Here is a 13,110-nt window from a genome sequence, read left to right as displayed (position 1 = left end):
GAAGTGTATTTTTAAATTATTCTTAAATATTGGATTTTTCTCTTCTACTTTTCAGTGGTGATTTCTAATTTAGTTGCTTTGTGAACAGAGAATATGGTCTACATAATAGAGTAATTGTTATCCTTTGTGACTTGCATCATGGCCTTGTGTACATGACAGTTTTCATAAATATTCCATATGTGCCGGAAAAGAAAGTGTTCTCCAAATGTTCTTTGTCTAGTTCTATATAGTATGTTGGTTGGATTTGAGCTTGTTAATTTTGGTGTTTAAATTGTATCCTTACTACTTTTCATATGCTTTATCTATCAATTACTTAGAATGTTATATTAAAAATCTCCCATTCTGATAGTGGATTTAATTGTATGCTACCAAAAAGGAAATATGGGAGGAAGCATGAATTTTTAGAAACTAAGCAAAGAATTAGAACATCATCTTGAGCTACAGATTAATGCACATATGTGTGCATATATATGTATCTGCATGCATATGTGTATATATAAATACATGTGCATGTGTGTATAGAACATAGATTATATAGATATCATATAATATAAAACACACTTGAGTTCCTCCAACTCTGTATCATTCATTCAGCAATATTTAGTGAGTATCCACAGTGTCAGGTGCTGTTCCAGGCACTTGCTAAGTCAATTAATAAAACAAAGAATCCTATTATTAGGGAGCATGTATTCCAGTGGGGGAGATACTGACAAAAAATAGCATATGTGATAGGTTAGTAAATTATACAGTATGTTAGAAAAAGAAAGTCAAGTGTGATAAGGGAGATTGGAGGTGAAGGAAGAGGGAGTTGGAGTGTGGGGGATGCAGCGTTAAATGGAGTGGTCTGGTTGAACTGCGCTGAGATGATGACATTGAGCAGAGGCTTGAAGGAGGTGAGGGTGTGAGTTATATCCTCTTCTGAAGGAAGAGCCGTTCCATCAGCCAGAACAGCAAGCAAAGGTCCTGAGGTAGGAGTGTCCCTGGCATACTTAAGGAACAGCTAGGCAGCCAGTATGCAGTTGAATGAGTGAGAAACGCGGTAGGAAACAAGGTCAGAGAGGTGGATTGAATTGGGAGACAAATCTCATCGAGCCTCATAGACTGTTACTAGGACTTGAGCGTTTTCAGAATGGAGGAGGGCACCATTGCTGGGCTTCAAGCCTGAGAGTGGAATGATTTGACTTGCACCTTAAAAGGATTATTCTGGCCATGGTAGTCAATTTTCACAAGAGTTGATGATTATTTCTGCTATTTTAGGTATGTTACAGCTAATACTGACACTGAAGAACAGAGTTTTCCAGTCCCTAAGGCATTTAATACTCACATAGAAGAATTAAATCTAGATGCTCTTATTCAGACGGCCGATAATTTACGTATGAATGAGTCTAGCAAAATGGAGAGTTTTGAACTACTTTGTGACCACAAAGAAAAGGTAAGAGATATGTGATAATAACATGTTTGTATAGTTTTAAATTCTGGATTTAATCTACTGTCCCATTTGTGTTATGACCATAACAATCCTGTCACAGTTTGCACAAACTACATGATTGATGTAAGTGTTTAAAATAATATTACTAAAATTTATAAAGTAAATATAAGAGTTTACTAGGCTCTAAGATGATAAAAACAAGAAGCAGAGATATAATTATACAGATTGAGTTTGATTTTTATCAATTTGATATATTTAATATTTTATAAGAGATAAAGAACAAGACATACTGCCTCTCTGGGGGGAGGAAATGCTACATTTTAAGATTTCTATCTTATAGTCATTAATATAACAGCAATTGATATTTAAATATATTTCTACCAGTAATCCTTTTTCAATGCTTAATATTGGGCTGAATTTGGAAAGCCCATCCTTACCACCACCACCACCAAAAAAAGGGTGGGGTTTGCAATATAACCGTTTGAAGATTTAGCAACTCTAAACACATTATCTAAAAGGTTTTAAATCTCCAGGATTATGTTTTTAGGTAATTTAGGTTAAAAAAAAAAGTGACTGCTCTTTTGAGTGTATGTAATAACTTACAAATATTATCTGAAATGCCCATTGAGGCATCACATTAACAGTAGATAACTCAGAAAGGAGAATAAGAAGGTGCTACAACTCGGGCAGAATTTATAGATTCTGACACCTATCAGTTCTCTCTTCTTTGTAGGTGAGGAGCTAGTGTCTGGATAATATTCATTGGTGTTATGATCCAAATGTAACACTGTATCAAATCACATTTATAGCCATGAATATTTGAATTTAAAGTCTGACATGCACATGAGTAGACACAGTCATCTCTAGGTACCAATTTACCTGCCTAAGTTTTTATAAGTTGCAGTGGAAAACATTTACCGTCTGATATAAAGTCAAGTTACTGAGTTAATCTAATGTGCAGTTCTGTCCTTTCAGTTTAGAGATGAAATAGAGTTTATTTGGCGGTTTGCTCGTGCGTATGGAGACATGTTTGAGCTATCTACAAATGCACAAGAAAAGAAACATTATGCTAATATTGGTAAGCAGTTTGTAAATATTGATTATCCTCAAGTGGTAATCATTATCTGTAATAAACCACTAATGAATTTTAATTTAAGCTAAATTATCTTAGCTAAAACCGGTATGTTAATCTATTTCACTATATCCTGGTACTAAAAAATACATAGTCTAAGGACAGAAAATTTTTTAGGATGAAAATAAATGTTCTTTAAAAATATTTGAGCATATTAGAATAGGCCACTGAAAAACTCAGATTTCAGGTTTTAAAGTTGATGAAATCACAGGAAGATGAAACATTAAGTGGTAATAATTTGAGAAGAAATCATAGCAAAGTCTTTCACCTCAATTAAAATAACTCTCCTTACTTCTTGTAATGTAGAACTCCAGATACCACAAAGAAATAACCACTCAAACTTTAATACTTTTTTCAAAACTTATCTTAGTAAAACAAGATTAGCCTTGAGCTGATAATTATTTAAGCTGAGTGATGAGTCCATGGTTGTTCATTATACTGTCCTTGACACTTTTTTGCATAGTTTTGAAATTTTCCAAAATAACAACAGTAAAAGAAAAACAGCCAGAATGTCAAATCATTTATATATTTATCACCATGACTCTCACTGAATATCAGACTCTTTCTTTCAAAAAGTCCCTTAAATGCCATCTTGCTGAGCTTCAGGATAGTAATTTGACATCAGAATGTCTTTAATTTTTCTTTTACTCCAAAGTCTTCTCTTTTCAAAACTTTCCAAGTCAAAAAAAAAAAAAAAAAAAAAAAAGGAGCAGGGAAAAGTAGATGGTATTTAAAAAAAAAAAAAACAGCTGCTTTTAGAGAAAGAGTTTCAGAATATGATTTAGACAGACCTCTATGCAATGTATTTAATACATTATTAAAAGTTATTCTAAAACTAAATAAAATTATTTAGGAGAACTATTCATGTACTGCGCCTGTTCATTATTGTGAAAGATTAGGCGAGAGCTTCTCTGGGACGCCTTCACTTACCCCTTTGGATAGACTTGCTCTCTCTGCTCTCTGCTGTACTCTCTTTTTTTTACCTTGTATTTATTTTTTGCACGTCATTTGTTTATATACCTGCTGCCTCCTGAACTGTGAACCCTTGGAAGTCAAGAAATGTGTCTTATTTGACTGTTTTATTCCCAGAGGCTCACATAATATTATACTTCGAAGGCACTCAGTAAATGCTGGTTGAGTTAATTATAAAACGATTTCTATTAACGCTTCTAAATAATGATTGAATGACTTTTCTTGCACTTGGTTAAATCACTTAGTGAGTCTCAAACTTGAGTATACCTCAAAATCACTAGATGCTCCTTAAAGTAAATTGCTGAGTCTCAGAGTTTCTGATCGAACGAGTCTCCAGTGTGGCCCAAAATTTGCTTTACTGATAAGATTCAAGGGGATCTGGTCTTGGGACCATACTTTGGAAGTACTGGCTTAATTCACCAACTCACGTGAAGGTACTAAATGTAAGTCCATTTATGTTTCAGGAAAGACTTTGGGTGAAAAAGCTATTACTAGAGCACCCATGAATGGACATTGTCATCTCTGGTAAGTACATAGAACTGATGCAGCCTTGTGAAATTCTAATATATCCCTTTATAAATTGCAGTGGATTTTTAAAATATTACTGACCCACCTAACCTGTCTGTCACATTCACCCAAAAGTATATTTAGTCTATAGCACAGTAACTGTTCTTTTCTTTTTAGTCTCATGTATTAAAAGTATGTGTAACTTTCACTGAAGATTTCATAAGGGAATCTACCAAGTCCAATAGCTTTGAGCCTGATAATTCTATAAAATCTCATTGAATGTAACAGTTTGTTTGAAAGCAAACACTAGCATGATGCCATGTTTCTAAAAGAAATGTAGAAAGAATGCTTCAAAGAATAAAAGCACATCGGCCACTTCTTATACCTTGATGAGTGAAGGTATACAAATTCACAGGTCAGAGAAAAGCCATTTATAATATAAGAAAGCTCAAACAAAGGAAATTTAATTAGTTGGATGGTGGTAGGTGAATATCCTTGGGGCAAAAAAAAAATTTATTCTTGAGTATGTTTTGTTTTGGATCCTTGGTATATATTTAGAATTATAAAACACAAATAAGCAGAAATATATTTTTTAAATTAACACTTCCTCTTACTCACAGTTGCATTTTTATAACATTTCTTAGTTCCTTGGTTATTTTTTCTCCTCAGCAATACAGGTTCTTTAGGTGCTAGGAAGATACAGTAATAAATTTATTTATGACCCTTCTGTCAGACCTAGGTTTTCAGAAATCCACCTCTCTTATGGATTATTTTATCCTTTTGGGGAACTCTTAGGCAAAATCTCTCTCAAAATGGCTTCTTTGCTGCAGATCCACACTTATCCCCCAGGAAATTCATTTTTGCCTTACCAGTTCAGAAGTGCAAAACCATTTTCCCAAAACAGACCTGTTTCTTTACTCTGCCATCAGCAGGGGGAGCTCCACTCACAAACTCTCCTCTCAAAACTTCCCTGGGCAGGAGTCAGATAACATTTTTTATGTCCCCCAAACTCTAAGGGACACACACCAAAATAAGAATAGATATTTTGAAACTGCCATCTCTTGGCTTAAAATGAGATGCAAGCTTACCCCCTTCCCTCTCCCATGAAAAGATGAGAGGCGGAACTCTAACAGTTCTATCCACAGAAATCCTCCCTCCAGGTTGCTCTCTGCCGCAGTGAATTCTTTGCCTTCTCTTATGCAGCCTGGAGGTGGGTGAAGGGCTGAGCCTGGCAGAACCTGCGAATAATTTCACTAATGTGTCATGCATGGGCAGTAGAGTCCTGCTTTAGGACCTGGAGTACCTTATAGATAAAGTATTGTTCTGTGCCCTTGGTGCCTCTGCCAAAACTCTAGGAGAAAAGTAATTTTGCAGTTAACAACATCCTGGTACATATCTTTAAAATCATTTCTCCAGTATATAAGGGTCTTGGGTATTATTTCTATAGCCAACTTCACCTTCCTCATCTAATTTGCATAATACTAATAAATTAATACAGGTATGTGTTAAGGTACTTCTGTTCTTCCATTTCTGGTATAGCTGTGATGAATTTACACTGATCGAGCTATACACTCCCCTCATCTCCTTGGATTTTGGAGGTGTTTGGGAGCTGGTTAGCCAGATGTGGATGCAGAAGGAACACCCAGGCCCTAATCTTAACTCTGAGCCTCTCCCTCCTTCCTTCACCTCCCTTTCCTCCTCTTCCTCTCCCTCCTCTCTGCTCCCTCCCCCTCCTCCTCTTCCTCCTTCTGGGTTGCTCTTCCTCTGTTGTCCTCTTCCTTCTCCCATACATGCACCTGCATCCATGAAGAATCATATTTAAAATATGCATTTGATGTTAATCCTTAATTTGAGGACACTTATCAATGTGAACTTCCAAGTTTTCATGGAGGAACAATGTTGAATCTTCTCTGAGGGCTTCATAAACATCTTGTAAGGATAGATTATGCTTATCTTCCTTTGTGGGTTTCTCAGCCTGTCTTCTGCTGATCTGGCTACTTCTCCTTTGTTCATCTTTTTCCCTTTTTCTTGTGAACTAATTGTCTTGTTTATAACCATGGGATTTAACCCCAAGGGTAAATCTTATCGACACACACCCAGATACATGCAGAGTACGGATCCAATTCTGTTTGTTTCATATGATTTTTTATTCAGTATCAGTTTTTAATTAAAAAACAAAATCTGATCCATTGATAAAATTTAATAAATTCAAATGTTAATTTTATCTTAATTCTTAGAATATATTATAATGTGTCTACTGAATATAAGAATTCTCATTCCATTAAATACAGTAGTAGAGGTTTAGGGTGATGAAAAAGAGAAATTAAAACTTTGACTTGAGAAGCAATGGGTGTAATTTAGGTTAATGGATTCCATAATTAATTGTAATAAAATATTGTGAAAAGCTCTTACTCTGCTGGAATTTTTTTGACTATGTTAAGGGTTTATCTCATTTGTTCAGCTTCAGTGGCAAACTGTGGCCTACAGACCAAATACAACAGCCTGCTTTTATAAATAAAGTTTTATTGGAGCACAGCCGTGCCTCTGCTTTTGTACATAGTGATGAAGACAAGTAGCTGTAACAGACTTTCTGATCCCACAGCCTAAAATGTTTGCTACCTGGTCCCACAGCAACTTTGCTGACCTATGGTTTACAGGGTTCTGTGATGTTTTATAAGCCTTCAGTTTGAAATAAAATATGCAATCATTAGAAATAGGTTATCATAAGGGATTACTATCAAGGGAATAATTGAAAAACAAACATTATTTTAAAGACTTGTTTTTCATCCTTTCCAAAATGAAATTACTTTGTAAGTTTAAGGCTACATAAGCTGTCTATAAAATTCTGTTGTCTTTGTTGTACCAGCCTAAAATACTTCTAGAATCAAGAGAGCAAAATCACCAATGGATTTGCAGTTTGTTAGCTAAATAGTCCTGACCTTAATTATAAACAACGTCTTACGTATTTGTTGTGCTCTACTGTTCACAAATTATATCCACATGCCTTCTAGCATGTGATTCATAGAACAACCTGTTTCCATTTTATACATAGTGTAAGCAAGGCTGTGTGTGTGTGTGTATGTGTGTGTGTGTGTGTGGTGTGGTGATTAGTAACCTAGAGTCACATGATAAGTGGGGAAAAAAACAAGTCTTATATTTGTATATACTCATTATTTCATGACATCCTCTGCCCTCTGTCACAGTATAAATAGCATTGGTGCTAAATCGAAAATGCTACTGGAAAAACTAATGGAGTTGTTTTAGTAGTTGTTTACTAGTTATTGAAACAGGAATGTTTGTCAGTTATTAAAATATTCAATATCAGTGCTAAGAAAAATGCAGAATTTTTGTCAAAGCGTGTATAGTTAGAACAACCTCTAGATGGAAGTAATGGACCATGTTGTGCATTAGCTTTCTTCATAGCTCCCATCAATGTGAGAGTTTACAAAGTAAAATTTTAAATTACATTTTTAAAGATAAACAATATAAAAAACAACATCCAGAGACATAGGTGGGATTGATTGCCAGAAAAGAAGTGATGATCCTTTGGGAAAATGTGGTCAGATGAACTTTGAATTCATGGCACATTGGAAGATAAATACTTTAGATTTTAAAGAAGCAGACTTCAAAAAAGATTATGAAAGACATAAGACTCTGGTGACAGACTATTTGTAAGGGAAAATGTTCATGTTTCATACAATGGTTTTCAAAAGTCATGTTTTTTTGTTCAGTCAGAGAACTTGGAGAGAACGTGCTGAGCAGAGCTCTGTAAAAGCTAGAGATGTGCATCAGTTGTTCTGATTTTCAGAAAATAGAAGATTGATTCCACTGCTATAGATCAGAGAGATAGACCCTTTTCCTTTGATTGCAGCACAAATAATTAGTTGGGTTTTCTGTGAATGGGGAAGTTCAAGTAGACCCAACATAGATTTTTCTAAAAATGTGACATGACCTATTTTTAATTTGCTAGTAGGTAGAGTAGAGAAATTGAGCTAATGTATCTGGATTTAAGCAATGAATTAAGACAAGTTCACTTATGATATTCATGGGGACAAGATGTTGATATGGGCAAGGATCAGGGTTACCTGTGTTGGCAGAAGGGTTTGAGCCCTGGCTATTCAGCAGAATAACTGTTGACAATATCATGATTCCAGGTCTATATTTTAGACACTAGTGTGTTCAGTAATTTAGTCAGTGGGTAAAGATATGGAAGGTGTGCTTATAAAAGTTGCAAATGACACAAAATTAGGAGGAACATGGTGCATGGTTGTTGTTGTAATTGATTACAATGGTTGATAGTAGTAATTAAAAGATTTTCACATATTGAAAGATACCAAACAAGGTGTGAATTAATAGGAATAAATATGGAAGGAAAGATGGAGAGAAAAGTGTCAAAACTTAAGGGTATCAGGGAAAAACAGATGGAAATTAGAATGAAGCATAGGGTTTAGTTAATAACAATGTACTAATATTGGTTCATCATGAAAATAATTGATATTGTATATCAATATTGGTATAGTTGTGATAAATGTATTTTAGTAATATAAGATGTAAAGAATAGAGAAAACTGTATATGGGTATACAGGAATTCTCTGTACTATCTTTGCAACTTTCCTGTAAATATCAAGCTATTTTTATTTGTATTTAAATTTTTTTTCACTTTTATTGAGAAATAATTGACATACATCCCTGCATAAGTTGAAGGCATAGAGCAAGATGGTTTGATTTATGTATATTGTGAAATGATTATCACAGTAGGTTCAGCTGGTATCCATCATCTCATATAGATACAATATAAAGAAAAGAAAGAAGAAAAGAAAAGAATTTCTCCTTGTGATGAGAACTGTTAGGATTACTTTCTTAAATTTCCTGTATATTATACAACAGAGTTAATTATGGTCATCATGTTGTGCATTAGTAAGCTATTTTAAAATAAAAGTTTTTTTAAGTGGCCTAAGGTTTTAAATCCAAATAAGTTGGAAAATGATGATGCCCATAACAAAAATGGGGAGTCTGGGGATGTAGTTGTGTGGAGTTTTTCTCCACAATCTGGAACTCTTTGAGAGGAATGATAAACCGGAATGACAGAGAGCATTTCAAAAGAACATGATGAGGCCGGAGACAACAATAGCAATTTTCACAAGAGAGTTCAAGAATCTTTTTCCTTAAATGCCCAATCTCTGGTGGTGCAGAGATGCATGTGAAATGCAGTCTGATTTTGGATTTTGTGACTGGAAGTATCTCCTAATCTCAGATCACTTTTAATAGGTTGCTTTTGTCATTACTCTTGCTTCTACTGTAGGAGATTCTTCTGTTCGTTATAAAGAAGATGAAAACTAAGAGGTCAAAAAAGTCATAACTGAAAAGTGGCCATTTTATTGATTGTGCATGAGTTCTGTGAATTATGAGATCTTTTGTGTCCCGAAATGGTCTGACTGTTCCAAATTAAGAAAATTGTTCACTTCAAGTTTATATTTGAAATTTATGTGTATCCAGAGAAACAATCAAGATAAATAACACCTAAAATTACATTTTTCATTTCAGTTATGACAATGCAAGTGAAAATTAAGACCTACTCTTGAAATATTTAGGCAAATGAATATTTTGTCTCTGACAAAAGTGCTCTGAAATACTCTGAAGGCTTTTGCACAGGCAGAAACAGTCTGAATGTAATAAAGTTATATATGCTCAATTTTTAGAGGAAGCAAAATGCTGAACAAATATTGTATCCAATCTATAGTCAAATAATTATTTATGTAAATTTTTTATTCCCAATGGAAAAAAAAAAAGTAAAGAATCCATGAGGTGCACTATTCTTGTGATAAATGCAGTGTTTCCAAGGAAGAATTGAAGGACATGAGGAATTTTTGAAAAAACGTATTCTAAAATTACTTTTGATTTTATTTGTTTTTAGTCATATTTATTTTAACTTTCTAATGACATTAAAAGGGGCCATGAAATTTTTATTTTTATTAAAGAGAAACAGGGATCTATTGACAATATATTTTTCAATGTAATACATGATGAGCCTTTTCTGAGAGTCTCTGTGACTTTGACGTTGATGATGGCGACTGCAGCCGCTAATCTTTCTTGGAATTCACCTCGTGCTAGGCGCTATTCTAAGCAGTTCCGTTTTAGATATTTTACCCTCACAGCACACCTCATCCCAGTTGTAGATGAGGAAACTGGTCTCATATTAATGTCAAGCATTTATTATTTTTAGGGCCCTTGCATCCATATGAATACTCTCGTTAAATGAACAATTTAGAGATCTTTTTTAAATGTTATATATTTGGTGGTAGTTGATTAAAAGTTTACACAATGTCCACTGTTTTTTTTTTTCTTTTCAGGTATGCGGTTTTGTGTGGCTATGTATCTGAGTTTGAGGGCTTACAGAACAAAATCAACTATGGATATCGCTTCAAGGTATTTCTTGATACCTTGAGTCATAGGTATCAAGAATGTTTTAATGTAGCTGTATGTTTCATTAATGGTATAAATCAAATTATTCAACAAATTAATCTCTAGGAATTTATCCTTTTTTACTTAAATGAAATGACAATTTTTAAATAGTACTGTGCCAAAAAGAATCAAACTCTTTGGGTAATTAAAGATTATTATTTTTCTTGATCCTGAAAGAAATCACATAGTAGATGAGTATTATTTTTTTCAAAGATAAACACTTAGCCTTTTGGTCATGAGCTTACCAACATCATAAACATGACTGGGACTAGATAACATTTTCTATGTATTGATTTGGTGGGAGGAGTAGAATTCAATCTAAGGCTTAAATTTGCCATGATAGATGAATAAAATAAGTAATGCACATATTCATTATTTATAATGTGCCTATAATAGCTCAGTACATAACCCCTCAAGGTCAGTAATTACAGGGATGGGCAATGAATTCTTTGTTTTCTTGCTCCCTATAACCATTTTGACAATATCAAGGGAGTAGATTCCTCTGTCACCTAGTTCTGCTATTTTTTACTCCATTAGATCTATATCATTTGATATTTGTAAGTTTGCTTCTCAGTCAGTAAGTATTAGCTGGGGAAGTCATGGGCAGACAAAAATGTGACTTGGATGTTTTCTATTTTTATAGTGACATTTTCTGTAGCTTTATTAAATTATAGTCACAGTTCTGGTTCTAGTTGTGAGCATTTGATGACTGAATTATTGATAAGCTTAATTGCATTAATGATAAAGATTGAGGAGGGGGGCAAAAAAAACGTGGTAGAGCCCCTTTGAATATACCAGGCAGAGTTCCATTCAGCACTACCTGAAAATTGGGAGATGATGTTTCTTTTGGATTTTCTTTCAGGAACATCTAGATAAAGCAATTGAATTTTTACCTGAAGAACCATTTTTATATTACCTCAAGGGAAGATACTGTTATACTGTAAGTTGAATGCTTTTGTCTGTCAATCTTACTTGAGTATACTATGGTTATATGATGTATTTTCTGTGACTTAGTCTTTTTTTTTTTTAACACATTATTGTGGTATGATTCCTGTACAGTAAGCTACACATATTTCAAATGTACAATTTGATGAATTTTGACAGATGCATACACCAGTGAAACCACCACCACGATCAAGATAGCTCTTATATTATTTTACCTAGAGCCTGCTGTAAGGAAAATGATCAAATCAGTACATATTTTATGAGTTTATAAACTTGTATATTTTATAATTATATATTGCATTACATACAATATACAACTTTATAAAGCATGTATTTTCTTTCTTTACTACCTTCCATTTCCCCTGCAACAGTCACACTGCCTCTCTTCAAATGTGCTTTCTCAGGTGATCAGCTACCTACACACATGCATCCTGTATTGGTGCACTGCTCTCTGTTTTGTGGGAGGACGTTTTTTCATTTATCAGAGTTTATTGAGCATAAATGATGTGCTCACTGGCCAGAAGATAAATAAAACACTGTCCTTGTCATCAAAGAACTTAATTAGAAGAGGACGTGAAACATATAGAAATAAAAGTGTCTGGTAAATCTAAGACCCAATGTGTTATTAAATTACATTTGTTTATGGAAAACTAACAGAATGTGAAGGAATATTTAAACAGATGCATGAAAAAATTACCCCAAATAGAAATGCTATTTCTGAATGAGAAAATTAGGGTAGGCAAAAGAGGAAGCTTTTTAATTGAGGCTCGTAGAGGATTAGGGATGAAGAAGGAAGATTACTTTTGTTGAGCACCTGCTATACATCCATTTTATAGTTTATTTTTCTTAGCTCATTTCATCTTTTTAACAGCCCTGGAAGCAGTTTTTATTATGTCAGTTGTAAATATTAAGAATCTGAGCCTTCATGAAGATTGGGAACTCCCCTAAGATTTAAAAACCATTGGCCCAACCTCACTTGAGTCTGGGGCTTGAATGTACACTATTTGGTTAGGCTTTAAAAAACCCAAGCAGAAAATTTTAATTCCAGTTGGAGCCTGATCTTCTTGCCACAAACAAATGGCAGAAGCTGATATTCATCCTCCCTGGAGGGTTGTACGTACCTTCACACAGGCCTTAGAACATTCTTACAGAATTGAGCTCACAGTCAAAAATAATAGAATATACAAAGAAACAAACCACTAGAAATGACAGTCAACAAAAACAAAAAAAGAGTAGAAATAGATCTAAAAGGACTTCAGATTTTGGAAACATGGAATATAGAATATTAAACAGGTACCTATATAATGTGTTTTTAAAGTAAGAGGAATTGAGGGGGGGAAATGAATGAAGAGTATGAGACTACAGAAATGAACAGGTAGATTTGAAAAAGATGGAACAATTTTTGATATAAAAGTGAATTATTTGACTTTAAAAGAAAACTCACTGGAAAGATTTAGCAGTGGATGGGCACCACTAGAAACGGAATTAACAAACTTTACGATAAATCTGAAAACATTGCTGGAAGCAGGAACAAAGATATAGAAAATATGAAGGAGAAACAAAAAGACATGGAAAGGAAGTAAGGAAGTAAGAAATTTTCACACACACACCCCCTTTTGGTAATTAATAGAAGAGAAGACAAAAAAAAGTATTAGTAAGTATG

General features: G+C 34.0%; 1 protein-coding gene across 4 annotated transcripts in view; it reads left to right on the top strand.

The window, feature by feature from the left end:
- LOC105103640 (regulator of microtubule dynamics protein 2) overlaps positions 1-13,110 on the top strand; it is a 58,435-nt gene that overhangs the window by 26,464 nt on the left and 18,861 nt on the right. For all 4 annotated transcript variants that reach the window (XM_064494575.1, XM_064494576.1, XM_031466858.2 and 1 more), the window contains exons 3-7: positions 1,258-1,432; positions 2,405-2,507; positions 3,998-4,058; positions 10,391-10,466; positions 11,365-11,442. In XM_064494575.1, the coding sequence (XP_064350645.1) occupies positions 1,258-1,432; positions 2,405-2,507; positions 3,998-4,058; positions 10,391-10,466; positions 11,365-11,442 (493 nt within the window). The remainder of the gene's footprint in view (positions 1-1,257; positions 1,433-2,404; positions 2,508-3,997; positions 4,059-10,390; positions 10,467-11,364; positions 11,443-13,110) is intronic.

The sequence above is a fragment of the Camelus dromedarius genome, chromosome 15, assembly GCF_036321535.1.
Source record: "Camelus dromedarius isolate mCamDro1 chromosome 15, mCamDro1.pat, whole genome shotgun sequence".
Lineage (NCBI taxonomy): Eukaryota > Metazoa > Chordata > Mammalia > Artiodactyla > Camelidae > Camelus > Camelus dromedarius.
The sequence above is the reverse complement of the archived record's forward strand: the minus strand, read 5'-3'. Positions and strand labels throughout refer to the sequence as shown.